The sequence below is a fragment of the Aspergillus glaucus genome (genome assembly GCF_001890805.1).
Source record: "Aspergillus glaucus CBS 516.65 unplaced genomic scaffold ASPGLscaffold_38, whole genome shotgun sequence".
Taxonomy (NCBI): Eukaryota; Fungi; Ascomycota; class Eurotiomycetes; order Eurotiales; family Aspergillaceae; genus Aspergillus; species Aspergillus glaucus.
This window is the reverse complement of record NW_019170490.1, coordinates 30,616-58,443: the sequence shown is the minus strand read 5'-3', so window position 1 is coordinate 58,443 and position 27,828 is coordinate 30,616. Positions and strand designations below refer to the sequence as shown.

General features: G+C 49.0%; 9 protein-coding genes and 1 non-coding gene across 10 annotated transcripts; 4 read left to right on the top strand and 6 right to left on the bottom strand.

Moving 5' to 3' along the window:
• Window positions 1-217: 217 nt before the first annotated feature.
• Window positions 218-2,747, bottom strand: ASPGLDRAFT_62212 (uncharacterized protein). Its single transcript, XM_022548518.1, has 2 exons — window positions 1,799-2,747; window positions 218-1,746 (listed from the first exon to the last, which is right to left on the bottom strand). The coding sequence occupies exons 1-2, from the start codon at window positions 2,685-2,687 to the stop codon at window positions 650-652; spliced, it is 1,986 nt and encodes a 661-aa protein (XP_022395588.1). The 5' UTR covers window positions 2,688-2,747; the 3' UTR covers window positions 218-649.
• A 553-nt stretch (window positions 2,748-3,300) lies between these two features.
• ASPGLDRAFT_40394 (uncharacterized protein) lies at window positions 3,301-5,800 on the top strand (the record flags this gene model as incomplete). Its single annotated transcript, XM_022545216.1, has 7 exons — window positions 3,301-3,424; window positions 3,486-3,540; window positions 3,588-3,625; window positions 3,683-3,857; window positions 3,917-4,864; window positions 4,923-5,380; window positions 5,439-5,800. 7 exons carry the CDS (start codon window positions 3,301-3,303, stop codon window positions 5,798-5,800), a joined length of 2,160 nt encoding a protein of 719 aa, XP_022395587.1.
• Window positions 5,801-8,604: 2,804 nt separating this feature from the next.
• On the top strand, window positions 8,605-9,687 carry ASPGLDRAFT_53204 (isoflavone reductase family protein; the record flags this gene model as incomplete). Its single annotated transcript, XM_022547924.1, has 1 exon — window positions 8,605-9,687. A coding segment is annotated over one exon (780 nt), but the record flags the coding sequence as incomplete, so codon positions are not given.
• ASPGLDRAFT_t176 lies at window positions 9,620-9,691 on the top strand. Its single transcript has one exon. It is a non-coding gene; the product is annotated as a tRNA-Ala (tRNA).
• A 4,446-nt stretch (window positions 9,692-14,137) lies between these two features.
• Window positions 14,138-15,383, bottom strand: ASPGLDRAFT_181823 (zinc-dependent alcohol dehydrogenase; the record flags this gene model as incomplete). Its single annotated transcript, XM_022543005.1, has 1 exon — window positions 14,138-15,383. Exon 1 carries the CDS (start codon window positions 15,251-15,253, stop codon window positions 14,138-14,140), a length of 1,116 nt encoding a protein of 371 aa, XP_022395585.1. The 5' UTR covers window positions 15,254-15,383.
• A 32-nt stretch (window positions 15,384-15,415) lies between these two features.
• On the bottom strand, window positions 15,416-16,787 carry ASPGLDRAFT_53202 (glycoside hydrolase family 76 protein). Its single transcript, XM_022547923.1, has one exon. The coding sequence runs from the start codon at window positions 16,764-16,766 to the stop codon at window positions 15,534-15,536; it is 1,233 nt and encodes a 410-aa protein (XP_022395584.1). The 5' UTR covers window positions 16,767-16,787; the 3' UTR covers window positions 15,416-15,533.
• Window positions 16,788-17,400: 613 nt separating this feature from the next.
• On the bottom strand, window positions 17,401-19,319 carry ASPGLDRAFT_40390 (GMC family oxidoreductase; the record flags this gene model as incomplete). The annotated part of the gene is made up of 2 exons (XM_022545215.1): window positions 17,401-19,056; window positions 19,113-19,319. 2 exons carry the CDS (start codon window positions 19,317-19,319, stop codon window positions 17,401-17,403), a joined length of 1,863 nt encoding a protein of 620 aa, XP_022395583.1.
• Window positions 19,320-19,749: 430 nt separating this feature from the next.
• Window positions 19,750-21,125, top strand: ASPGLDRAFT_159961 (uncharacterized protein). Its single transcript, XM_022542449.1, has 4 exons — window positions 19,750-19,936; window positions 19,994-20,098; window positions 20,152-20,525; window positions 20,573-21,125. Exons 1-4 carry the CDS (start codon window positions 19,763-19,765, stop codon window positions 20,979-20,981), a joined length of 1,062 nt encoding a protein of 353 aa, XP_022395582.1. The 5' UTR covers window positions 19,750-19,762; the 3' UTR covers window positions 20,982-21,125.
• Window positions 21,126-21,440: 315 nt separating this feature from the next.
• Window positions 21,441-22,435, bottom strand: ASPGLDRAFT_77933 (alpha/beta hydrolase; the record flags this gene model as incomplete). Its single annotated transcript, XM_022549932.1, has 3 exons — window positions 22,327-22,435; window positions 21,531-22,288; window positions 21,441-21,471 (listed from the first exon to the last, which is right to left on the bottom strand). The coding sequence occupies exons 1-3, from the start codon at window positions 22,417-22,419 to the stop codon at window positions 21,441-21,443; spliced, it is 882 nt and encodes a 293-aa protein (XP_022395581.1). The 5' UTR covers window positions 22,420-22,435.
• A 2,881-nt stretch (window positions 22,436-25,316) lies between these two features.
• On the bottom strand, window positions 25,317-26,946 carry ASPGLDRAFT_62203 (glycoside hydrolase family 16 protein). Its single transcript, XM_022548517.1, has 3 exons — window positions 26,404-26,946; window positions 25,891-26,344; window positions 25,317-25,836 (listed from the first exon to the last, which is right to left on the bottom strand). The coding sequence occupies exons 1-3, from the start codon at window positions 26,829-26,831 to the stop codon at window positions 25,498-25,500; spliced, it is 1,221 nt and encodes a 406-aa protein (XP_022395580.1). The 5' UTR covers window positions 26,832-26,946; the 3' UTR covers window positions 25,317-25,497.
• Between the last annotated feature and the right edge of the window lie 882 nt (window positions 26,947-27,828).

Sequence of the window (27,828 nt, the reverse complement as noted above, 5' to 3'; positions counted from 1 at the left end):
CCGTGAAAACTCATTGTTCTTTTCTTTTCTACTTGATATAAATTACTCTATTAAGTACTGTATCACTAATCCGTTCCCTCTCAGATCTTGCAAAAAAAAAAAAAAAAAAAAAAAAGTATTGCGACAAGTCTTACTTCAATACCCAGTTTCCGCAATAGATGAAATGCCTTCATCAGGTCAACAGCTCCGGAAAATTGTTACACTTAAGGGACATTATGGAATATCTTGTATTTTGATAACTGCTCTATCAGGATTGGATGTGGGCGCACTGCTCACAACTCTTTACATCCAACCCTCAGTTTCATTTACCAGATTCACTTCACTCACCAAGACATATAAACCACTCTATTCGGATTATCCCCAAGTCACTGCGGATCCTGCATGTATAATCTGCCGCCATTGCAGACTTTCTCAACTTCCACCTGAGCCCGCTCCATTGCGGATTCGGAACGAATTGGAGCGGGTTTTGCGGACTCGCCGTACCACTCTACACAGGATGATACGTGTAGGGCAATGACAGTGTAGCGCAAGTTTAGCATTGTATAGTTGGGAGCCCAGAAGAGTCTAGAAACAGCATATCAATCCATCACCATCATCGCGAATGTATACCTCGCAAATAATAAATGAAATATCGTAACATTTAAGCATTTTAAAAGAATGGAGTTGCGAAAAGAGCCAGCAACAGACTTAGTAAGCCTTTATGAGGGACTCCCATAGTTGATACTGCCACATTGGATGAAGTAGAAGAGGCAGATGGGGTTTCCGTGCCACTGGGACTACTGGATACTGTGGTCGATGCGCTTTCGTCGGGAGTCCGGATGCTTTCAGTCCTAGACACCTCCACCGTGGTTGTGCTCAGTCCAGCTACTGGAGTTGTCGGGGCTATGCTGGTCGTTTCCCCAGTCTGAGTAATGGTTGTAGTAGTCCCGTTGGTGGCAAGAGTGCTCGTTGTAGTGGCTGCTGTTGAGGCCGTGGTGCTGGTAGCAGTTGTCCCTGCTGTGGTACTCGTGGAAGTCGTCGCCAGACCAGAGCAATAATTCAGGTACTGTGCAAACGTCGGCAACATTCTTTGTGAATATTGATCATCCGAGTCCGAGTCAGCATTATTGCTGATGCACGTCTTACAGTGTCCCAACTCGGCTGTGAACGAGTCGCTTTCGCACAGCTCCGGCGTCTTCCCGAGTGATTGTGGCATCAGTGAAGCCTCATTACAATCATTATAACATTGACCAGGAATATCCGAGATGTCTCTCTTGGCATTTCGGCCGACGAGGAGGTCCCAGAACGATTTGGCATCGCGTTTCCTCTTAGACGCTGCGGAGCCTGAAATCCGGAAGATGGAGTAGTTCAGACCAAAGTCATCCGGATCAAGGTTGTAATAATCCTTGGAGATATTGAAGTGGTGGCCATTTTCATCAGTAGCCACGGATTGGTTGTAAATCAAGGGTGGAGCGGGAATGCAATCCGAGGGGGCGCAGACGTAGCCATCAGCGGGAACACCGGCTTCAGCATTGCAGCCGGCACGGTCACCCGTATGAGAGGGTTGGCAGAGATATCCAGGTGGGCAACCCCAAGTATAGTCTGTTGGTAGCTGCGTAGCAGGCGTATAGGTTGGATTGCTGACGAGACTGGAACAGACTGAGATGGAGACGGTGGTAGTGCCGACGGAACTTTGTGTCAGCGTCGTTCCCTGACCGGAGGTGGTTTCAGTCACGGTCATGGGAGCCATTTCAGTGGCTTCTGAGCCTGATCATGTCAATGCTTGCAACGTCAATCTACGTGGGCGGGGAAGATGTACCTGGGGCTGTGACGGTGTCGACTATTGCAGTTGATCCCACAACAGTCACTGTACCACCAGGACGCGTGATTGTCGCGGTAGTAGTTGAACCTGGCAGGGTGCTAGTGCCTCCAGACAAAGTGACAGTGCTAGCAGGCTGACTGATGAATGTCGTGAGAGTCGACGCTGGAACGGTTGTAACTGACCCTGGAATAGTGGTGACCGACCCCGGAATAGTTTCGCTCGTCACCACGGTGGTTCCTGGGAATGTCGTTCCCGGAATATTGACAGTGGTTCCTGGCGCAGTGACGGTTGACTCGCTCATGGTAATCGTTACTGTGGAGGCGTCCGTGACCGTTGAGCCACCGACAGTAGACGTGACTGTTGAACCGCTGACAGTAGACGTGACCGTTGAGCCACCGGTAGTCGTCGTCACTGTTGGGCCATCAATAGTCGTTGTCACTGTTGGACCGCCGACAGTAGACGTGACCGTTGAACCACCAACAGTAGTCCTCACTGTCGAGGTTGGAACCGATGACTGGTCAACAGTGACAGTTTTTGTCGAGACATCTGTGACAGCCACTGCAGGGGCACTGACGGTATCTGTTACAGTGACCTTTCCAGTCTCAAAAACAGTTCGAGTAACGGTGTCGGTGATTGAATTAGTGACAGTATCTGTGACAGTACCCGCCGGCGCGCCAGTGCAAGTCTCGGAATCACCCAGCCAAACACTAACTCCTACTGTTATCGTGACCGTCACCCGTTCTAATTCTCCTGCTGGCATGCCTCTGATAACAGCCGGCGGCGTCGGGACAGGCGTGAGCATCTCACTGCCATAGGCTCTTGTAGACCGAGCAAAGGCACTGGTCGCTAACAGCGACAGCCATGCGACTGAAATCGAAGCCCTCATGGTTATCTCTTTTGGAGAAGGATACTCGCAGGCTGGTGAAGACAAAAAAAAAAAAACAAAACAAAAAAGCCCTCGACCGAGTCAACAAACAGACGCAATATGCACGGATAGCATCGTGAGGCTCAAATTGGACACTGCCACTATGCAGTTCGGGACAAGGGTGGAACTCGTATTCGCATGTATTTCAGTTGGCAGGAATTACTTGAGTAGTATTTCCCCGCTGCTGGTTGTCCACAGCATCCAGGTCGCATTATTCCGACTTCAAGACTGTTCATGGAAATGTTCAGAGCAGCTCGGATTTGAGGTGCATTCGAGGCCGTGCATCGGCATCTGTGGTTGGCTCGGGGCCTCCACAGTGGGGGATTGTCGTGTTCGGGCAGACACGAAGTGATAGAATATCAAAGACATGGAAGCAAAGCCGCATCGCGGGTTGAAATCGGAGACTTAGCCCCTCGTCTTCCGGGTCTATCCAAAAGCCTGCATCTAGCGGTCACCGTAGCCCCATATGTCAGCAGTTGGGATCCCAGCTCGCCCTTTCCCAGTTGACAACTCAGACAGCAACGAGCGCAACTGCAGCTGCCATTGTTTGAAAAAATTAAAATAAAGAAAGAAAATGTTGTTTTTCTTAGCGACGGTTTTCACGCTGCTGGCAGTCGTGGTAGACTGCGCTGTGGGTGCATGCGGTTCATGGCAGACGCAGATCAACATCTCCATGTGCAACTGGCAAGGACTGCGTGGTAAGTATTTATTTTTGTTGCGGCCGCTGTGGTCAGAGTTTTTGAGTACTGATAATAGTAGCCAACGTTCTTCGCGATACGATCTATCTAGATGGAGGACAGTTGTGGCTTCAGCAGTACTAGTCACTCCCATATGGATGTTGATTGGCACTGACAATTGCAGAGGGTATTCAGACGGTTGCGTTAATTCTAAGAATGATGGTAAAGGGTGGATCGAATACAAAAACTGATGAGATATACCCAGCTAACCCAGAACAGGAAATCTGGAGGGCACCATCTATTACCTTAATCTTTCTACACCTTTCAACACCAGCTCGGATTTCATGACCGTCCTCAAAAATATGAGCGTTGCCGGCGGTGCTGCCAATAACATAGCTCCAAATTACGTTGACGGCGTGATGTTTGCCAATGACGATGAGTTTTACCTCTATGGGTTTGTGGTTCTCACTCATATAGCAAATACTGACCACTGACTAAAATAAACCATTCCAGAGGCAGGGCCCATGCCACCACGTCCAGTGAACAGCCACCTGATAACAAGGTTCTTGGTTACGAAGCCTACCAGTATGGCCCATATCGTAATATCTGGACGCCTGGCTGGCACGAAGGGTACCTTTCTACCAACGTCACAAGATATATCACAAATGGCGCTGGAGTGTCGGCACCCAGCGAGAACCTGGGCTTCTACTTTAGCGGAATGCGCGCCCCGGACTGGGGATATTTCAGCTACGGTCACCCAGAGCCCAACACAACGGCCGACACGCTCATCACCGTGGATATGTCCGTGATGAGGGATGAGAAGTGGTACAATCATACACTACCGAGCTATGTCCCTGGCCGTGCTAATGCAGAGCTGGTTTGGGTGCCTGTGTCTGATTCTGGAGTTCTGGTGGCCATTGGGGGAGTGGTTAATCCAGTTGAAATGTGGCGAATCGGGCTGGACAAATCGCAGACGGCAGAGAGCAAGAGAGTCAGCCCAATGTTTATGGACACGGTCTCCGTTTACGATGTGAAGAGTCAAACATGGTATCTCCAAAACACGACGGGTGATACACCGCCACAGTTGACGCAGTTCTGCTCTGTGCTTGCTAGCGCGGCCGACGGCTCCTCGCATAATATTTATATCTACGGTGGGTACAGTGGTCTCGTCTATGACGAGAATGCGTCAGATGATGTGTATATCCTGTCTCTGCCTTCCTTTAAATGGATCAAGGCGTACAGCGGCACAAACACACATGGACGAGTCGGGCATCGATGCATCAAAGTATATCCAGACCAGATGCTGGCGCTTGGGGGAATGCATATCGACCCAACACACTGTCTAGAAGATGGTGTCATCGTCAATTTCAACCTCAACAGCCTACGTTTTGAGGACTATGATCCCACGCAGTGGGGTGAGTATCAAGTGCCTGATATTGTAACAGCAGAAATCGGGGGAAGGTAAATAAACAATTGGCAAATACCCAAGGAGAAACTTCATGGCTCACTTCTCATGTAGCTCTTCAGGAGGTGCAACCACCACTGCCCCATCATCATGGACCAACACCTCTCTAGCCGGAATGTTTGACAAGAAGTACAGCAAGACCATTGAAACCTACTGGCCCTATAACAATGGCTCCAGCACCGCCGGGAGAAACTCCAAAAGTGGCGGACTTCCCACCTGGGCTGCCGCAGTGATCGGTGTGCTCTGTGGTCTCTTTGGCATTGTGCTCCTTGCAGTAGGGTTCTGGTTGTATCGCCGACGTCGCAATCAACGTCGTGCTGCAGCAGTCGCGGCTACAACAGAGAGCGATACCAAGGAAAAGCCTCAATGGACGTATTCAGGCGGACCGACCTCCCCCGGCCCCGGTCCAGTATCTGAATCCACAGGCGTAGAAACGACGCAAGATTCAGCCATCACTTCGGTAACTCCTGGTACAGTTGAATCCGGAGGAGACGAGGTATATGAGTTGCATGGTATTTACCTCGTCTAACTGCATAAGAGATCTCGCTTAATGCTAACTCCGACATTCAGATTCCTCGCCCGTCGAACTTCCTACGCAGTTTAACGTTCCCCGTTCCACGCCCAATATGTCCCCACAGCTGGGTCCAGTGCGAGACTCCCACTCTCCAGTCTCCCTATACACCCGTGGTGAGTCTGACTCGGGACATTCCTACCCGCCATCTCACTACCGGCGCCCGTCATCACTCTCGATAGCACCGTCCTTCTCAATCGATAATGTGGTCACCGGCCGGACCTCGTATTTCCAGGAATCCTTTGACGATGAGAACATGCAGCGCCCACGTCATGGATCTGAGATTTCAGACGCGAGTGTCAGTTCAGATGAAAGAGGACGAGTTGGGGGCAGCGAGACGATCCACGAACATGAATCATAAGCTATATATAATCACGACATTTGTAATATAGTTTTGATTTTTCCAGCATCTCCAACACAACAAGTTTTTCCTCTTTCTAAAATGACATTTTGGCATCGGAAGCGTGGCCAGGACATTGCGACTGCGCGCAACGGCGGAAGAGACAATAGTGCATGGGGCCAGAAAATACGCGGGCCAACTAATAAAAGATTATAGGAAGGCTGTGTATATTTGCATAGTTAGCTTTGTTTCCTCTTTTGAGATTCGGCTGAGGCACGGCATTTATGCGCCCTGAATACCGTCCTTGGCTTCCCTACATTCCTCCATTAGGAAATAAAAATTAAAATGTGCCAAGGAGTCACTCGTGACACACAGCTTGGCCCCCATAGCCTTCATGCACTTTGCATCTACGAATCTTCACGCGTATACGGCTGTGCACCGATGTTTTGTTTGGTTGTCGTCCGGTTTTCGAAGCCTATCCCAAAGTTGGGGCCCTAGATAGAAAGCCCTAGCCGTAACCGAGTTCATGCAAAACTGAAAAGAAAAATGCTTTTATCAAGCTTTGTACTTCTTGCAGGAGTGCACACTACCTTTGCCAAGTGCAAATGTGTATGCCATCTCAGATCTTACTTTAATACCCAGCGGCGATTATCCTCGCAATTTCAAATCCCAACCGATCCTTTTTCGGAGATCCCATGAAGAGTTAGGTTCTGGTAATCATAATTTCAACTTTACCACAGTCCGAAATACTGTAGATTTCCTTGTTCAGCCATTCCGTTTAACCAGAACACGCTTTTTCGGCACGGCGATATATCCCATTCCATTATACGCTGGAGGAGCTCAACCCTAGTGCCTTGGAAACAATCGACCTCATCTGGATCGGAGAATGAGTCAAACCCTGCCTTCGCCGCACCTTCCAACTTTCCGAAATCCATATCCCAATTAATACGGTCGGTGTTCTGGACATGCTGGCCATGAGAAGACCGTCTAGCTTTAGTCCATTATACAGAGCTGTGTTTTTTTTTGAAACACCTATGTCTGATTCACCTGTAAAGATGACCATGAGGGCCAGAGCAGATATATTTTATTCTTCCCTCATTTATACAATCATCGTCAGTCCACAATTGGTCACGAATAACTTCTGCTATAGCGAATGCCGAAAGCCTGTTAGATTAATTCTAAAGGGCTTACTAGGGCATCATATTTTTAGAAATAAAAAATAACAACACAATCATTCAACCAGTCCCCAGTTAGCATGCTCATGAACGGTGCAAGCAGCGTACAACCACCACTAAGATGTTGTTCTGCTTATCATCAATTGTTGAACTCCTATTAGCACACATACATGCATAAATTCAGGTCTTCGCGTAGGAAAATCACTCAAGCACCACAAGAGTCTTCACCGTGTTTTCAAGGTAAATTAATCCCAGTCAGCGTACTTCGAGTGGCATCTTCTTACAGTGCGGTCCTTATTGTGCAATGTGATATTGTAAATATCAAGACCATGCAAGCCTTTCGGTTGGCTTGACTCGCTCGAGAAATTTGGCCGCCATGAGGAGTGGCTCTCGGAGAAGCAATGTGTGGATGACATTCAACCAAAAGGAAAGCTACCAGAGGATGTGCCGATGTGGTGATTAACCCCGGAGAAGGGTTAGCAGAGCTTCAGCAGCATATCACCTTTTGCTTGCAAACAAAAAGAAAAGCCCCTGGAATACCATGGGCATAGAATTGAAGTTAACGCTGAGTGGGAGGTGCAATAAAGCAATACCAAGTACGAAGACGGATAGCGCCTTGCTGCAATAGCCGGTTTCAGTGGGGGCGAGGCTGATGTACAGTTAGCTTCGTGTGAAGGGTACATGCAAGAGTATTTAACAACTGGGAAAGATTTATTACATGTTCTCCAAGCCGCGCTGGATTCTGGAACTTCGTATGAGACTATCCCAGCGGAGGAGATCTCCGCCATCTGTCCGTGAGGCTACATGGCTTAGAAAAGGAGAAAGCGGCTATAATTGCATGTGGTTCACTAAGTTCTCTCATTGACTTGGCACAAGCTTTTGCGTGGTTCATCGACATTCATTGTGCCTTGGGAGAGATCTATGATGCGGACCTTCTGATTAAACAAGAAATAGAGAGATTGCCCACTGATGGGAGGGTCCTTCTAATGGGGACAAACACATTCAGGAAAAAAGGCTTTGTTGACTGTTTCTTTTGGCCTGCGATGGTGTATGGCGTTATGTTGAAAGTTGGCATGTGCTCTCCCAGGCCCATCATAGAGAGTCAATGGGTTTCTGAGGGAAATAAGATTTGATCTGATCCCATGCTAAGCCTTGGTCTGCAAAGGGACAACCAGGTAGTTCATCCCTTGGACCAATGTCTGTCCTGGTTGAACGGACATCATTGGGATTTGGGAGCTGCAGAGGTGTTTGATGTTGTATCTGCAGTGACTCTGGATCCTTTAAGAGAGCCTCAGGCTCCAATATGCCCCGCTCCTGATTGGCCCGCGCTCTGCCGGATAGAGGAGATCCACCCTCATCCATCTACACAGACACAGAATACAATAGTATCGTCGATGCCGTTCCTTGCCATAGCCTGATCCACACTCTACCAGGCATCTTCCTTCCAATTCATTATTCATTGCCACTGCAACAGTGCCATTGAACTGCCGTCTACACAGCCGATACCAACGTGCAAATAATACAAACACCACAAACATGCTTATCAGCGGGGAATTGCGTCATGTTTGACACTGGATCAAACATTCCAAATGCTGCCATGTTGTATATAAGTTGCCTTGGAGCCATCGTAGCCTAAATGCAGTAAAAGAGAGCTTCCCAATAAAATCTATTACAGAATCGCAATGACACCCTCCGTCGCAATTGCTGGAGCTGCCGGCCATCTGGGCCAGCATATCGCGGCCGCTTTCCTCTCCCCGCCGTTCCAAGATGCCTTTTCCCGAATTATTCTCCTCTCGCGAAGCGAACAAGGCAGCTCGTCTCCATTGGCGAAGTACAAGTCCCACAAAAAAGTGATTTTCCGACAATACGACGAGAAAAATCCCCAGTCCGCGTTGGACGGCGTGCAGATCCTCGTCAACGCTGTCGGCGCAACCGGCCACGACTTTAAAGAGAAACTCCTCCGCGCTCTCCCCGGATCGGACGTTCAAGTGTATTTCCCGTCAGAGTTTGGGGCCGATCACTATGTGCATGACTTTCCGCATGGCGAATGGGGCAACAAGAAGAAGCATGATGCCCTGGCGCGGGAGATTGTTCCTAACGTGAAGGTGTGTCGGGTATTCTGTGGTTTGTTCCTGGAGGATAGTATTGGGCCGTGGTTTGGTCTGAACACCAAGTATGGGAAGTATGAGAGCGTTGGATCTTCGAAGAGTCCTGTGTCGTTCACGGCGTTGGACGACGTGGGGAGATCAGTTGCACAGTTGGCTGCGAAGCCTCTTGACCAGATCCCGGAGAAGGTGCATATCGGCGGTGATACGCGGAGTATCGCAGAGGTTGCCCAGATAATGGAACAGGCTGGTGCTGGGAAGATCGAAGTGAGTGAGGTCGACCTGAACGAGTACAAGACCGGAACGACAAAGGATACCTCGTCTACCGATCCGGCGAAGTTCTTGCGGTTCCTGATGGGCGAGAGAAAGATTGAGCATACTACGCAGGGACTGGGGAATAGTAATGAAGGTGTTAATCTAGGCGAGAGCGTGTGGAAATGGAAGCGATTGGAGGAATTGGCGAAAGAGACTGGAGGGAAACCATGGGGTGACTATGAGTGGTCTTGATGTAGTGCAGTCTAACTAATAAAATCTAATAGTGGCTGTTCATCTCAACAAATGGGCTTGTGGTTTAGTGGTATAATACCCCCTTAGCATGGGGGTGGTCCGGGGTTCGATTCCCCGCGAGTCCATTTTTTTTTTGCATTTTCTTTTTCATTTTCTTTGCGCAGACAAACAACGAATAGATTAAGAGAGCTAAAGCCATTAGGTACATTTTAAACCGCATATATAACCAGCAAGATCAGGTCCGAATATAATCTCTCAAATCTCGGCACTGGTAAAACCACTGTTTTCTAACTAGACAGGCCGTTGGACTTCAAGTCACCAAAGCCTTCCGCTCGCCTTAAGAATCGGTCGACGTGCACTACCATCAGCTTTGCGGTTCGGAGATCCGACATACGCATCAGTCGTACATGGCATGTATAACAGTTCCAGGGGGACATGGCTCGAGGCATCAAGGCTGACAACCATGTCTGTGAGCAGCATAGACGCATCTGGTCATCCATTTTTCTCCATGGATGTAGAAAGTTCGGTGCTTAATACCGAGTAGCCGTAGTCAGTTGCTCACTGTTTGTAAGAGAAAGTTGCATACCAATCTGAACGTGTGGGTAAGTTGTACACTGATGTGAAAGGTACTGTCCATTTCTCTTCAACAGGCCCTTGTTAATCAAATTCGAGTTAGGTTTATCACTTTGTGGCGCTTTCAGATATTCCACAAATCGTGTTCTATCATGTATTGTCAGAGAAATAAGGGCATAGGTCGACTATACCAGTCCACGCCATGCAGGTCCTTCTCCACGGGGGATGATTCAGTTGACTCACTGGGAGCTCTTTCCGTGGGTGCAACCTTTGACAGCGCTCAAAGCAAGCCCACTTCTCATTCTCAAGCATCATGAGAAGGACCATACATAGGCCATAGTCGCTACTGGCAGCATGTCCATTGCGACGCATTCGAGGGAAATGCAGTTCCTCTGCTCCAAGCGCGGAACCAGATATCTGATAGAACCTTTTGGAAATGAGAGCTAAGGAAACCTGGCTTAGCAATGGAATATAGAAGAAAATCTGCAGAAGAAGCTCTTATTCCGAGCATGTTGGAATGTTGAGAGTTGGTGCAAATGATTGTATCTAAAGACCCAAGTTGAGAATGACTATAAGACATTCTCCGTGGATGCCTGTATGTTATAACTAAAGTCACCGCTACTTAATAATACCTTTGAGCCATAAAGCTCTGAACCGGGAAAAAAAAAAAAAAAAAAAAAAAAAACATCCCTCTTGACGGCAGGAGAGGCGAAGAGTATTGGGGGCTATAATGGCCAAGTCCGTCATACCTACTGGCACAATTATCTATTTTATCCTCGCCTCGGAAAGGAACTGTGGAAGGAGTTTCGGGAGTAGTATCTGCGAACTAGTCATGAAATCTGTGACAGTTCGGAGCTATTTGAGTTTGCCGAATTGTTTATCAACTTGATCGAACAAGGAATACAAGACTAGTATTTTATTGCAAAAGTAAAGCTAGAGATTTGTTTTTATTTTCGCGCCTAGGGCAGCGCCCAGACGACAGGAGGAGGTCCAGGTCATCACACAGCCCCAACAGAGAATTGAACTCAAGCTGGTACTCTCTCCATTGCAAAAGTGAACTTGATGATCGAACAATAAACCAAAATCAACATTGGGAAACCACGTCTTCGTATCATCAAGGATCGCTGCTCTTCAGTAGTGAAACCAGCTCGTCCCTGGTCCAGACCCGGGTTTTACCATATGCTGAGTAAAAATCCTTTGTATAAACCACCAAGTTAACACTGCTCTGTACCGGGAATCTTGTTTCGGGCTCAGCTAAATTGGGTTAGAATAGGCACGATCTCATCAACCGAGGCGGTCAGAACGCTGTGGCTTGGGATGCAAGTTGACATATAGTTATGAGCCCAATTGCCTTTATGTTTTGAAATTGACCAAGTAGTAAATGGGCTGATTACATCCAGATACAGGACACACTGGGAAAGTCAAATGGTAGACAATTGAAAGGCAATGTAGTTGATGTTAACCACTGACTACTAACTTCCTGCAGTGTTAGGGAAACATACCATTGCAAAATCTATGACAGCTGTGACGGTCTCAAGCAATACAAATATATTGGTAGACTATCTGATTGTCACGGGCTTGGAATAGTAGATATTAACGAACTAAACTCCTATCTAAACTATTGTAGCCATCAACGAGAATATCGAATCTGGAGAGAGGAAGAAAGAAAAAGGAAAGCTATCTATATGATAAAGGGGTTTCGTAGTCATTGTGCGACAGGGCTAATGCCCGTATTTGCCTTGATTGCTTGTACGGCTCATTTGACGTGTTAGTGTCGTTTGTCTATATCGGCTGTTGATGCAGCGTTGGGCCGTCACACTGATGAAATTCTAACATGAGGAGAGAAAGGAAACAGGCGGGGCCTGCTGGCGACAGACTATCTAGTGTGTGCGCGAGGGGTTGTTGCCCTACTCCAAACAGGACAAAGCAATCAAACATGCTATACAGCTAGCGAGCGTTTATGCTCAGTGAACGCCCTACCGCAAACAGGCCAAAGCAAGCAGACATGCTATACAGCTAGAGAGCGCCCATGCTCCGTGACAGCAGCAGCCAGAGAGCACTTTGAAAAGCCAGGGGATCTCATTTGTGTGGCACCGGTGACAGGTGAATTTTGGAACTGTAAAGTGTCAATGCCACATTACTGGTAGCTAAGCAGATAGAGAGACGAAACTAAAACTTACCACCAGGAGGGTTGGCAAACCATCCTCTCTGAGATGGTCGTCCTCTGAGCTCCGCGTTATGATTGTGCGGGCACTCTTCTCTCTTTTTGATACAAACCTCATTGGTGTGGTAGTGGCACGGGATTATGGACTTATCTTTATTTCGAGTACTAGAACATTGTGGCGAGAATTCCTCTTGTTCTCGTCATGGCGGAAGTCGCAGCGGTTGCGCTTTGCAAAGGGACACCAGCCCTGATTCAGCCACAATCTTCACTATGCTTTGGTGCCATTGTGAGAGAAAAAGAAGGGCAACGTAGCAGATGAAGACAATGGAAATGTCTCTGAAGGAGGTCATCCACAACTGAAATAACTTTTGAGGCGGGTCTTCAAGGCCCTAAAGAAGCGTTGAACTTGCTCCCACACCAGCTTTGTCTCTCCCTCTGCTGATCTGTTATAGGTATAAGCATGCTCTTGTGACCTGTACTATCAGGTTCACCATTTATGCTTGAACATATCCAAGACAGGGACCTAATTCGAGCAGGATTATGTTAGACAGATCGGTGAAAAGGTTCAAAGAGGTCGACACGTTACATTGAGACGAGGAAATATAGGTAACAGTTATCTTAACAACTGTTGTGGATTCACTGGTAATAGTCAGCTCTTCAAACGAAGGGGAATAAAAAAAGAGAGCAGCTTATTCACTTGCGATATTGGCTATATTGTATATATCCGAGGAGCGGCGAGATATATCACGTTGCCGGAAGTATATATAGAAAAAAAGACGGGGTATGGAAAAGTACGATGCTAGAGGCTACACATTTGATGGATTATGGAAAGCAAAAAGTGATAGATTGATGTAGAGAACTAGATTACAGGCGGGTGGCATGGCCATACTTATAGCTCATCGCATAAAGAAATGATCCACTTGGAACAATCCGTGTAACTGCAAGAAGAGCAGGCATTCTGTTTGAGCACAAAGGGATATATGCCTACAGAGATTTCTATTATTGATGCTTTGTAAGTCACTTGAAATACGCGAAGTTTTATCAGCACAGAGTCAAGGGTTGCGTCTATAACTGAGCTATACGAGCGTGGCGGGCGAAGACAACACGAAAGAAGACACAAGCGCCTGCCTAATCCGATGGCTTGAAAATAGGGTCTCAAGATTAAGACAGTAGACCAAAACCAAAGAAGACTAAAACACAAACACCGGCAAAAGCAACACGCCCAAGCAAAAAGACACTACCAAAAAGACCTCAGTATAGTTCGTCCTTCTGAGACACCTGCTGCTGTTCACCATTCTGTGCAATGCGTTCGAGGGCGTTTGCGATCCTCCCCAAAACCAGAATCAGCAATCACATATCATACAGACGAGAAAGAATGCTGTCGGCGTCCGTATCCTCTATGACATCGTAATATATCGAGGGAGGACTTGGTGTTGCCGGTATTGGTGTTGGTGTTCTTGTTGCGAGAGCCGTAGTTGTAGTTATTGATGGTCTTAGTCGGGTGAGTCGTTGTGCTTCCTCTATCATCTTCTCGCTCATTTCTCAGCTTCAAGAAACCGCGAACAAAGTTGACCGTTGCATCTCATGCGGTGGCCAAGCGGTTGCAGATGATCGCCTTCTTTTTTGGTCATGAGTCCGAGACGATACCCGTTGCCCAGCGAGGTTACCCATTGCCAGGTAAGGACATCTTTGCACTGTGGACAAGCTATTGACAGCCTGGATACTGCAGGTATAATGTGTTATGGGTGCGCAAAGTGGTTGTAGAGTGTAAGTAACTTCCATTTGAAGAAGGTATCGCCTAGCTACTACTCGCTAACACCACCGCCCCATCAGCTCAACTGTTGAAGTCCACCACAATTCGTCCAGCTACATCCCCTTTTCGCAGTCTTTCCACAGCCTCTGGAAATCGATCCAATGGATATACCTCGCAAATCGTCTTCAACATTCCCCGTCGAGCAAAATCCAACGCGGCCGCCGTGTCGCGACGACTCCCAACCAGCGTGCCTTTGACCGTCAGGTTGCGGAAGACGAACGTGTTTGGGTCCTCCCCGATGAATATTGTGCCCGATGGTGCCAGTCCAATGCACATTACTATCGCCCCAACGCGTGTGCCTATATACGACACGGCTGTCTTATAAGCGGCCGGCGCAGTTACGAAGACACCATGGGCCCCGATGCGGTCAGCCACATCGATAACTGCCTTCGCGGGGTCACTCGTTTCGCGGAAGTCGACAAATGCCTCTGCTCCCATCTCCAATGCTAGTGTCCGCTTCGCTGAGCCCGTGTCCACCACGATTGGCCGGATGCCCATCGCCTTGGCCATCTGCACGCCTTGGATCCCCACGCCCCCACCGCCACCGGGGAACACGGCCCAATTGCCTGGTCTGAGACCCGACTCGCGCAGGGACCGGTATACGGTACTAGCGCTGCACATGATGGGGGCGGCTACTTCGTCGGGGACACGGTCTGGGATAGGAGAGGCGTACCGTGCGGGTGAGACGATAAACTGTTGGTACGTCCCGACAGCAGCCAGACCGGTTAGGACTGCACCAGAGCAGTATGTCTCCTTGTCATCCCAGCAGAGGTCGCAGTTGTTGCAAGTGTCGAGGATGGGCTTGATACCGGCGCGATCACCGACTTGGAAGGTCTTGACGTTGGCGCCAACCTGGGCGACGATACCAGCGCCTTCATGACCTGCGGAGCGGACGCCAAATGCTGACATTGGTGGAGTATCCAGATCGGCCGCCATCAGGTGCAAATCAGAGGAGCAAAGACCAGTGGCATTGAGGCGGATGAGGATCTCGTCAGGGCCGGGGGTCGGAACGGGGACGGTTTCGACACGGACTTCGAAATTAGGGCCTTCATTAACCACGACACCGGCCTTGCAGTGCGTGGGAACCACTGGGATAGTATGCAATGGAGAGGGCTTGGTGACGTTTGTCGCGACCATTTTGTCGGGATACCGAAAGCTGCAGACATGACGGCGACAGGCAAAGAAGTCGGACAGATTTATACCGATCTCTACGCGGAATTAGTCCGCTTCCCCTCATTCTCCCCGTTCATCTCGTTGAGAATTGGACCGTATATCCGGAGCTACTGCAGGACAAGAGCTTGCGGGGTGGCTATACATCGAAGTATCTCCCGTTGCGGATATCTGAGCCTATACCATTTTCTGGTCTATACAAGGCTGAAAGAACATTATTAAACATATTAACAAAGACAATAAAACATTAATCCCAGATAAGCCACCCTGTCGAACCAATCACCATTAAAGTAACTACCCCCGTAAGCACGCCCGCCCCAGCTCTGTCCTTCGTCGTGATACTCATTGTCAGACTGGAAGGCTTCGGTTCTGGTGGCGGTGACCCACCACCGGGGTTGCCTTTACTTGTTCCGCCGTGCTCGTTGGTCACTGGGGGATCAACGCGAGTGATCAGATTCGACTGGATGACTTCGAGCGCTGCCATTTGCAGTCCAACATCTTCCTCCCCCTCCCATTTCCTGGTCACCCATTTCTGCCCGCAGGCTAGACCGTCATCTCCACCCGTGCACGTTTCCGCAGCTGCTTCAGCTGATGCGCGCAGAAGAGGCATTACAAGATCATATGTGAAGGGAGCCATCTGAGTCGAAGAGGCCATCCAGCGCGCCGTGTAACCTTTGAAACCGCGCTGGTCAACCTGACAAGTGCCGACAGGTTCACAGGCGCGTTCGTACATGACCGAATCGGTGAAGAAGGCGGCCGTTGTAGCGTTGAGGATATTCTGGGTTCGTTCTTTCCAGAGGGGATTGCCTTCGGTGAAATTGAACATTGTCGCTGCACCTAGGAGATACACTCCCGAGTTGTACGTCCACTCAATGCGGTTGAATTCCGAACAGTTTTGTCGATCATCGGCCCCGTCCCAGAACTGATATTCGTCCGTCATGAAACCCACGCTCTTGGTCCAGTCCCAGATACGGTCCGCCCAGTCGGCATATGTTTGGTTGCCGGTGTATTTGGCTAAACGCGCAGCCAGGTTGAAGAAGCATCCGTTCGAGATGGTGTTTTTATAATCGTATCCGTTGTTGAAAGTGAATATTTGCCATTTCAACCCTCCGGAACAGCTCTCTGTGTCCCAACGAGCTGCCTGGGTATTGAACACAGCCTGCGCCATAGCCAACCACCCAGGTTTGTCGTCCGGTGGATTGGGATAGTTGCGCTCCGCGGCGGACATGGCTGCAAAAGCCCAGAAACCCTGGTCATCGTTCCCTTCAGTTCGTGTCTGGTTCTCAGGCATGAATGTCCCCTCGCCTCCGGCTTGCCAAAGAATAGCCTGCGTCGTGATGTTGTTCCAGGTGTCGTCGCCGGTATAGAACCAATAATCGACTAGCGATGCGAACATCGCCCCGGCTTCCCACCAGAAGTAGGGGTCTGGGAGGTTTCCTGGATTGTCGCCGGGGTTCATACCAGTGTAGTACGAGAGCATATTCGTCGCGACTTGTCTGGAGGCCAACTTGATCGAATCTGTTAAGTCAGTCTTTTTCTCTTCTTTTCTTTTGCCTCATGTTTGAACATACCTGGATCATCCACGTCCAGTTCGACCGCCACCGCGGTCGAGAGAAGAAGAAGCCATGATATGCGCATGACTATCCTGAACTAACAATAACACTATTGAAACGAAGCAAATGAACAGAACAATGGAACGAAAGATCGAATGAGTATGAGTGAAAAGACAAAGAGTGTATGTTGTGAGGGGGGGATGGGGAGCTCTCGACGTCAGCATTCCATGCAAGAATGTCCCTGGCAGGACAACGCGCGACATTCCCTGGATCATTTCTGGATCAGTGCAACGTGCCTGAAATCTGACAGTCTGTTTGTCTGGGACCGCTGTATACTGGCCGACCATTACGCGCCCACCCATGGTTTTTGTGTTGCATTGTTGCAGTTGTAGTTGTAACCTCGACATAATTCAATTATGAAGACTGCAATGGCTATTGTACACGGATATTATATAAAACAACACAATAGCATAGTAACATAAAAACAAAACAAATGGACACAATTACCTATAAGTTCCTCCCTGTGTTGGTATCCCTAGACGCACCCCGACATTAAGTTTATTAACTAACGATGCACGACGGAAGGAATGCAGAGATTATAGAAAGCCCTGCAGCAGCCTCCGCATGATCCTCTTTAATCAAATCGGCCGCCCTTTCGGCCAATGCATAGGTTGTCGCTTGAATATTCCCGGATGGCTCCAGGGGAAAGACACTAGCGTCAACCACACGCAGGTTACTAGTTCCGTGGACCCTCAAACGGCTATCCACAACACCCCCCTTGTCAGCGGGCATCATAGCACACGACCCCGATGGATGGAAGCAGGTGAACAATCGCTCCTTGACCATTTCCTTTGCGGCGTTGAGATCGCTCAAATCAACCGCGTGTGCTGGAATTCGGACATCTGCCTTGAGTAAAGAGGCGAATGGCCCCGTCTGCACGATGCGATCGAAGTACTGCGTTTGGCGCGCCATCAGCTCCAGATCGAGCGGATGCGAGAGGAAGTTTGGATCGTAGATCGGCTTGTCCTCGATCCGGGATGACCGGATATGCACAGAGCCCCGCGAGAAGGGGTTGTTGTGGAGGGCGAGGATACTGATGTAATTCTCTGGCAGGTTCTTGGCCAGGACATCTGGCACGGTCGTCGCGCCGGGTTTCATGTGTAGCTGGGCAGGAAGGAACATGTACTGCACGTCTGGGGTTTTGTGGTCGAGTAGTTTCTTCTGCAGAATGTCGTATTGTTCTTGCAGCGCCGGGGAAGCGTTTTGGTCCTGATGACTCTGCACCAGTTCTTGTACAGCTTCCGCAGATAATGCGCCGTTGTTGTCCACGGACGGCAAGTAGGCCATGCTAATCGGCATGCCGGACATCGGTCCGCTGTGCGTGTCTTCGTATAGCTTGAGCAGCGCCTGTGCGACGTTTGGATCGCGCAACACATCGCCGGAAATCTGCCCGTCGGCCACTTGGAAGCTGAGCGCCGACAGTGCATGGTCTTGCAGATTCTCCCCCACACCGGGACGGTCAACAACGACCGGAATATCCTGCTTTTGAAGCAGGTCTGCCTGTCCAATGCCCGACAGCTCCAGGACCTGGGGCGAATTCAAACTTCCAGCCGACAGGATGACTTCGCGACGAGCAGTGATACACTCGCTGCCATCCTTGGTGCGGATCTGGACACCAGTTGCTCTAGGTGTGTCTCCCGACTGATCAAGGAGGATCTTTTCCACCAATGTCTCGGCCCGCAAATGCAGGTTTGGCCGTTGCGCAACCTCAGGTGTATAATACGCCGTCGCGTATCCCCGTCGCCCATTACCATCCACCGTCAGCGGATTGGTAAACGCCCCGATGTTCTCTCCAGTGATTGGATCTCCACTGGCCTTCCATCCCAGCTCGTGAAATGTCTCGTTCCAGGCCTGATTGAGCTCGCCATACACATCGGGCAGAGTCACCGGCACTGGACCATCGACACCTTGTGCCTCAGTCTTCATGTATTCGTCGACTCCCAGAAGAGAGGAGGTCGTGTCGCTTGGCCGTGTGTAGGTGTGGAACTTGCGCAGATACGGTGCCATCTCGTCCGGTCCCCAGCCTTCATTGCCCAGTTGAGTCCAGGCCGTGAAGTTGGATCGCGATGGATACATGATGACGCCGAAGTTGATTGCGGAGGAGCCTCCGACAACGCGGCCACGGGGTTGGCCGATTTGTCTGTTGTTCGCATGGATCTATTCAATTAGTTGCCGTTCACGAAAAAAGCTGGATCTGTAGGTGCAATGCGTACCTGCGGCTCACTCATATAGTCCCAGTCAATCTCTGGATCACCGTACAGGGTCCCAAGCAGGCCCGGAGTTTCAATGCGAGCATCTCCCATGCGATTGGGACCTGCTTCGAGCACGAGCACGGAGCGGTCTGCGTCCTCGCTTAGACGTGAGGCCAGAACAAGACCCCCAACGCCGGCGCCGATGATAATGAAGTCGTATTCGGACATTGCAGTGCTTCACAGCCAATTCGAACAAGCGAGACAAAGCAATTGATATGAATGAGACAACTGCCAATTTAAAAAGGAAAATTTGATACATCAACCGAGGGACGGGAAATAGGAAAATTCAGAATTTAGCTATAACAAAGTACAGTCCCTAATAATAAAATCGCATCTAAGCGTGACACCGGTGCCGCACCAGCCAGCAACGGACTGGGCCGGACCAGAAGCATTGATACATCCGGACCATTCAGAAGCAACTTGACCCACAAAAACCGTTGTGGGAGGCAGCTGTCAGATGCAGGAGCTTATCCCGGGATGCACGGTGCATCCCCATTTGTCGCGGCTTATATACCCCCCCAGCCGGTCGGTCGAGACTCTGCATTGGAAGCAAAGTCAAAAATATGAATACGTGAGGATTTGCTCCTACATCCCGGCATCTTGGCCAGAAAATGGCCGCACCTCAGCTGTACAATGTTTTTCAAAATGAGATTGTGCGCGACCAGCTCATCGCCAATACGGTGCTGGCTGTGCTGGCGACGACAATGGTGGTGATGCGGTTTATCTCGCGCAGGATCCGTGAGAGTCACATCTGGTGGGATGATGTGTGCTGTGTTTTGTCGTTGGTACGGAGCTTTACCCTTGTCGAACTTGTCCAGAGCGTTTGCTGACTGAATGAATAGCTGCACACATATGGGATGTTGGCTATGCATTATCACTACGCCCGAGTCGGGATGCGCGAGCATGTGACGGAGATTCCGATGCAAAACACCATTCTCATGCTCAAGGTTAGCCACCAGAAAGGGACAATGTGGGATATAGAATTTTCGCTGACCAACAGATGCTCATCGTGTACCAAATCGTCTACTATAACGCCATGGTTCTCGCGAAACTGTCTTACCTCTTCTTTTACCTGCGCATCTTTGTTACGGAAGCTTTCCGGCTGGCCGCCTGGATCTGCATGGGATGCGCCTTATCATACTGGCTCGGGAGTATGCTGCAGATATTCCTAATCTGCCAGCCATTTGCGAAGAACTGGGATCCGACTCTCGAGGGGCATTGTGCTAGTCAGAACGTCGCCTTTTCCACTATTGGCGCTTTCAACCTGGTGACCGATCTGTTGATCATGCTGCTCCCGGTGCATTTCATTCGGAAACTGCAAATGTCTCCGGCAACAAAACTGGGGTTGTATATGATATTTGGTCTGGGATTTTTGTACGTTATCTCCTTTTTTCACATTGCGACTAGCGCTAACGAAACAGCATCTCGGCAATCACCATAATCCGCATCCACGTCCTCACCACCGTCGACTTCACCGATCTCCCATACTCCATGATCTGGGCTGCATTTTGGAGTGTGGCTGAGCCCGCCCTGGCCGTAACCAACGCCTGCATACCCATGATGCGACCGGTCTTGAAAGCGTTCTTCCCGAATCTATTTGGCTCAGTCCGCAATGCGGACTATACATCGGAAACAGGGCCGTCTGTCGGCTCAAGTCTGAACTTCCACAAACGGCGGAACGTCGAAGATTTGGACGGGGAGATGCCCCTGACACAACTACAGGATGGACCGGGGAAATGGAGCCGTAGTGGTGATGAGATGTCGTTAAATGGAGGCTTACAGGAGGGGCATTCCGCGACACATTTACCGCGGAGTGTGATTGAGAATTAAAAGTTGTATACCCTGTTTCATTTGTTTATGGAGATTTTAACCTACAAAAAGTCGTGATTCTATCGCTTATGGCAATTGGATCCTAATTATTTTGCTTGTACATATCCCGACAACGCCCAAATTAGTAACACCTTTGATTATAGCAACAGCTTAGTTCACAGGATGAGTAGCTGTATACGTGTTGAATGTCGGACACATCATCGCGCATGCATTTTTTTTTTTTTCAGCCGCCTCCACATTCTCCCTATATTCTTTTCTACGGGGCTCCCGAGACTAGTGAATCCCTAATACAAAATAAGTAAAAGACCAAGTGCCTTGGACTTTCTAGATCGGATCGAGATCCATTTCAAAGACGTACTACAACATCCACGGAGAAAATTCAGAGGGTTGCCGAAAAGGGAAGGTGCCCGGAACCCTATTTCTACTAAGGCGCGCTAATCAGAAAGAAGTCTGAGGGAATTACGGAGCAATAAACTTGAAATTCTCGATTCTAATGTGATAGTCATAGCGCTCATGCAGTCAAGCTCTTGCCAAAAAAATTCCGCACACTTGGCTCCCGCCTCATCAACCTGATCATACAAATCGGCATGCGTCTTCCCATCCACGACGAAGAATTCCTTAGGCTCCTTAGCCTTAGCCACACCCTCTTCGCTATGCCACTTAGACGCCGCCTTGGTACCCGTGATCATCAGCAGCGGTCGCGGACTGATCATCGAGTTAAACGCAAAAGCGTCAAAGTTGGCCATGATGTCCCAGCTACGGGGAATGGTGGTGTTGGTCGCCCGGGGGTGATGAGCCCTGGGGGTGCGGTAGTACTGCATCAAATCGCGGAAAGACTTGGGCATGTTGGCAGGCGCGTCTTCGGGTTTCTCGGGGAGTAAATGCACGATGGGAACCTTGTCGCTGGTGACGTCGCTGTTACGATCCGCGGCGGCACCTTCAAGCTGCATCTTGAGGATCTCTGGGGTGGAGGTGTTTTTTTTTTTTTTTTCGAAGCCGTTGCGAGCCATGGCTCCCGCGCAGACGGCCGCAACGGTGGCGCATGCCTTGATGCGGAGGTCTGTCTGGGTGGTGAATGGTGCGTATCCGCCCGAGGCGCAGATACCGAGAACGCCAATACGATCTGAGTTGACGTCCTGTTGGCTGACTAGGTAGGTCACGGCGGATTTGATGTCCTCGACGCGCTGGGTGGGATCCTCGAGAGCGCGTGGTTCGCCCTCGGATTCACCCTGGTAAGCGGCATCGAATGTAAGACAGATGAAGCCGGCTTGGGAGAGGACACGAGCGTAGTTGGCGGGGGACTGCTCCTTTATGAAAGTCCAAGGATGGGAGATGACGAAATGACCGCACCGTTGCGGTTGGGTGCGTTGGCCTGAGGATGGTAGAGGTGACCGGCGAGTTTCAGGTTGCGGGAGAGGAAGGAGACGTTGGTAGCCATGATGAATGTAATGATCTGTAGATTGCGATTCTGCTTGACCCCAGTGAGTGGCCATGGCAGTCAATTTATACATGGGATGGTGTTCATGGACTCCGAAAATCTTCGGACAGCGAGACAGAATTCGCCCGAACATCTTCGGGCACGGAGATGGGGTCATCTAGGTACGCAACACCGAATTGGTAGCGTCATCAATGGCAATAAGAACACTAATTCCGAAGTACAGAAATAACTCCTAAATCCGGCAATAGGATGACACTGTGTTGGATTCCAACAAAACGGAAGCGGATGTACATTCGGATGAAAGAGGATGATGATCGGTCTTTACAGGAACGTGATGAAAGAGCCATGCGCTGAGACTGGAATTGACTTTTGGTGTTGTAGTTGACAATCTTTCGCCGGGGTTATGGACACAGAATACTACTTTGTTGCGAAAGTCATAACTCCCAGAGCTAATTGACCACATAAACCCCATATTCAACCCTTATTATTCGATAGCCTTTTTGACTATCCAAACTAGCTAGCTAAGCGATGATAAAACAAACACCAAATTGAGAAGGAAGAATATGAGAATAATCCTGAGGGTGTTTCGACATCTGTGAATGAGAACGGAAAGATCTTGAGTGGTTATGCACTCTTTTCAAATGCAGTTCCTCCAAGTGCGGCCGTGAAATGTTCGCTGGTGCCAACTGACCAGTCATCACACCGTTTCGTATTCCCTGTGTGAGTTGATGAACGATCTAAACTAGACTTTAGACTGCGAACGTTGGGTCCCCCACAGGGGGGAGTTCAAAGAGAATATGATGAGATATAAGGCACAAAACGGAAAAAAACGAGGTTCCAAGGACTAGAAAGCGCAGCTCATGTCATATATTTGACAATACCTGTTTATTCCTTGCTTTCTTCGCTCCGGATGTGGATCACTTTGAGAATAGCGAGTGCACCAGAAAGAAACAGGTAGTTTGCGAGAGTATTGGAGAGCGACGGCGGGTTGATTATAGACAATAACATGAAGACTTGAGGTCCTTGAAGTCGCACCGATACACAGATCATAGTTTGTCCGTCGAAGAGCATGACCACGCGCGTAAGAGTGCCTGTTTTCTCTGTTAGTAGTGCGCAAGAATGGGAGTGACAATGCACGCTCTGGCTTCCTGCGTCATTTTCCATACCAGGAGGTCGGTCGGCCTGGTTGATCAAACCAACTAAAAGTTCGTCGAGACTAAAATGTGCATACAATATGAAGCAGCTTTGACAGCCAATTCTGCAAGAAGGGCTGATTGAGGGAACTGGTAATTAGCAGTTAGCTTTGCTCCGTCCACATATCATCCGGGCTGACGACATACGGTGTATATATCATTCACGAACCAAGGATGAATATTGTTTAGGGTAAGACAAAACACAACAGACAGGAGAGTATCGTTTCAATCACTGTACTGCGGCTCTTGCTTTGTATATATGACCACCGGGTTGCGTGGGAACGGGTATAGCCCTTGCCTGCTTCCATCTGCCAGAAATTGCACGAGGCGCTTGTTCAGTAAGCTTAAGGCCGTGCTGGCTTTGAGCAATAGTACAAACATGCCTAGTAATTAGGCACAGCGTCTATATTTCTAGTTTCATAAAAGAACAATTAGTTAATTGCCACGACTCAACACCAATCTAGATATCCAACACCATTTGCATGGGAGGAGATATGCTGGCAGACATTGCGAAAATACAATTGTTCTCTTCCAAAACGGCCGAGAAAAATGTTGTTCGAAGGCACAGCGGTCCGTTAGCTGGCTTCCTTATTTGGTATCTTCCCCAGTTGTCTATGACCGAGGACTAGACCCGTTCGGGACGGAGAGCAATTCCTTTTTCGAATATTCGCAATAAGTGTCTAGGAAGAAAGGCAGGACGTCAGATATCTAATATGGAGATTGCAGAACGGGGCTTAGATAGAGTCAGCAGAGTATTGTACACATACCTCGGTAGGATGGACGAGGATTTAAGCGTAAGAAGAAGGACAGGTTTGAGACGCTCTTATATATAATAACCGAGAAGGCAAGGCAGCTTGCTGCCGGTATACTAGAAAATAAACAACGTCAGCCATTTCCATCAACCAAACTCAAGCGATGCAGAGATAGAGTGCACCACACGATCCTGTATATACCAAACCCGACCCGACCCGACCTCTACCCCGAGCTCAAGGCCACCAGTCTTGAACCGTAGCTCACTAAGCAAGCCCTGTTTGTCAACTTATACTCTGTATCAACAAGAGCAACAAAAAACAGTGACCCCAGACCAGAGACAGGCGGGAATCGAAGAAAAAACCCCAAAGAACAAAGCAGACCAGGCAATCTGTGTTCAACAAATGAGGGTATCAAGACATCGCCCCAACAATCGCAGCCGCAACGATGCCATCCGTGAATAGGGTGAGGAAGTCAAGAATGGCGTTCGAGAATATCTGTTTCGTGATCACGGTATTAGTATGGCGTAGAAGGAAGATGAGGGTTGGAGTGTGGAATGTATTGACTTACCTTCTTCATGGCGGGATATCTGAAGAAAAGAGTCGAAGATGATGATGATGATGAAGAAGAAGAAGAAGAAGAAGAAGAAGAAGAAGAAGAAGAAGAAGAAGAAGAAGAAGAAGAAAGAGGATGAGTAAATCGAGGGGATGGCGGTCGAGGAATATTTATGCGCTATCAGCCCTAATGTACTAAAATAGGAAATTCCGTACAAAGAATATGAAAGAAGTCGTGAAACAGTGAGAGACTAGGGAAAATCGTCGATTTACAAATGGATTCATTGTTACTGTGACTGTTCTTGCATCTTACACGGACAAATGTAGCAAACAAAGACTCGAGGCGCGAGCAGGGATAAAGACGACCCCAAACAATCTTACATATTCGAAGGAATCCTTTGCACGAATGAAATTGAGACAGGCTTTCCCAGAACCTTGCCCAAATCAATTATAGCTATCCTAAGCATTACCGATTAAGTACCTATATAATTTTCCCAAGGTTCCCAAGACCCAAAATCATCACCCATAAACTCATTGAAAGCAACAAAGAACGCCAAATCCGACAAATTAACAAACAACAATCACTGCGCCTGATAAACCTTGAAACTCTTAAACTCCCAATACGCTTGAGTAAAGTTAGCCGCGTTGTGCGCCACGAAATTCTCGCAGGTGCCCGGGCAGTTGTATTGCTCCGTGTAAAACTGGGGCTGGGCGCCGAGCTGACCGCATAGATCGATGTTAACAATGATACTTTGGTTGGCGAAATGCGAAGGGATGTCGCAGTTTGTGCTGGGAAAGTCGGCCAATGCCGTGCCCCATGTCGAGGGATCCGGAGTGCTGTTGGTGATGTCGTCTGGGATACCATCCCGCGGGAAAAACCAGGCCCGGATACCTGCATTTCGCATCTCCAAGGTGTACACCTTCCAATACGTTAGCAAGGTCGAATTATCAGTTAGTACTTCCAGGGCGCTTACCCCTCCACCAAGGGCATTCAACCACTCGCCATAGGACTGCGGCTCAGCCTGAACTCCACATCCAGCGTTACCATGCGTACTGTTATCGCAAATCGTGTAATTGGGCTTTCCGGTCTGCTTCCGCTTGACCTTCATGTTACACCCAGCGGTACTGTGCAACGTTACAGCATTCCCCTCCGTAGCCAGGTTATTGGTCTCGACGATGTCGACCTCACCATTTGTGGGCCAATTATACCCGTCCGTCAGCCAAAGCGCCGGCCATAGACCACATCCGTAAGGCGTATGAGTGATATCGAAGATAAACAGCCCATCGTTGTAGTGAGCCTTGGACTCGATCCGCACAGACTGACGACCAGATGCCGCGTAGGTGTTCGAGGTATCCACCTTCACAAGAACCGACTCGTCCGTGGCATACGTCAAGTTGAGATTCTGCGCCGTCGTCTGATCCACATACCTACCACAACGTTAGCCAAGCAAACACACAACACGGAACCAATCACACAAAGCACATACTGCACAAACCCATCCGTCGGATCCTGCGCCGAGAAGTAATCAAACTTGTCAAAGAAGCTCGTCCCCGAGTAATCATCCACCAGCCTATACTTCAACGGCGTATAGTCCGGGTACCGGTTCTTCTTCGTCCCCACGACCGCTCCCACAACAACACCCACGATAACGACCACAGCAACACCACCAACAATCAACTTCGTCCGCAGCGACCATCCACGGGGATCGTACCGGGGTAACGCACCACCGGCCACACCGGCTGTAGCTGAAGGAGTGATTGTAGGGTGTCTGGAGTTGACCGGGGTTTGGGGGTAGTCCGCACTCGACGAAAGATCAGTAGTATGCTGCACAGGTAACTCGAACTTGGGGAATTGCGAAGTTGCGCCGCCGTATCGACTGTAGTCGTCACCGGGGTACAGCTGCTTGTTTGCCATGATGGCAGCAGGATCAGATCGAAACGTGCGTGGTTATCTGATTAGGTTGACTGTATGCGAGTAATCTGCACGGTCCAACCGAGAAAAGAGAGAGAAAAAAAAAAAAAAAAAAAAACGAATGTAAATAGGATTATTAGTAGTAAAAGTAGGAGAGCGTATAGATCAACGAAAGACGTGGTATATATAAGTACTTGTAAACGAGAGATATTCCACGAAGCGAACGAGAAGGAGTTGGTGGTTGAAAGAAGGTCTCGAGTAGCTGCTCGGAGGTTTTGATTTTGTCGTGCAGGTTTGTGCTGGAATGGGAAGGCGTACGTCACCCGTCGGACCCTGTTGATCCTGCCGAAAGTGGAATATGCTTTAGTTAGTGCATCTTGATTGGTAATTATGCTACGTTGTGCTCGAGCATTATCTCTAAAGAATTGTCTGTACCCTAGAATGATACTAGTAGAGATCATATCAGCTGTACAATCGCATTGTGTTGAGTACACAGGAACCAAAGACTTCGGTCTATAAAAAGAAACATGATAACCGTCGCCGATCCAGCAATCAGAAACACTTTCCAGGCACGCAATCGCAACCTGGTATAAACCATTCGCCCAGCACAGTATCTGCTCTCCAACGATAGACCACAAGTTTCATCGGCCGTTCAACATGTAACCACAACCAGACAATAGCTATGAACAAGGGGCACTTGTCAGATAAGCTTTTCCTTCCGACGGACCAAGTGGGTTTCGCTACTACAGTGGAGACGAGTTTATATACGGAGTTTATATGGAGTACGGGTCGAGGGCTGGTCGTAGCAATAAGAGTACGTGGGTATTTTGAACCAGACCGTTGAGGGACTTTAGCTAGTTACACTTTGTACAGCAAGCAACGCAATCAATATTAACAAGGGAGCAAATAATAAAACCAAAAGACCTCTCCATATCGAAACTCTTAGTCAACGCTGTCTATTAACTAGTTAAAAAAAAAAAAAAAAAAAAAAAAAAAAAAA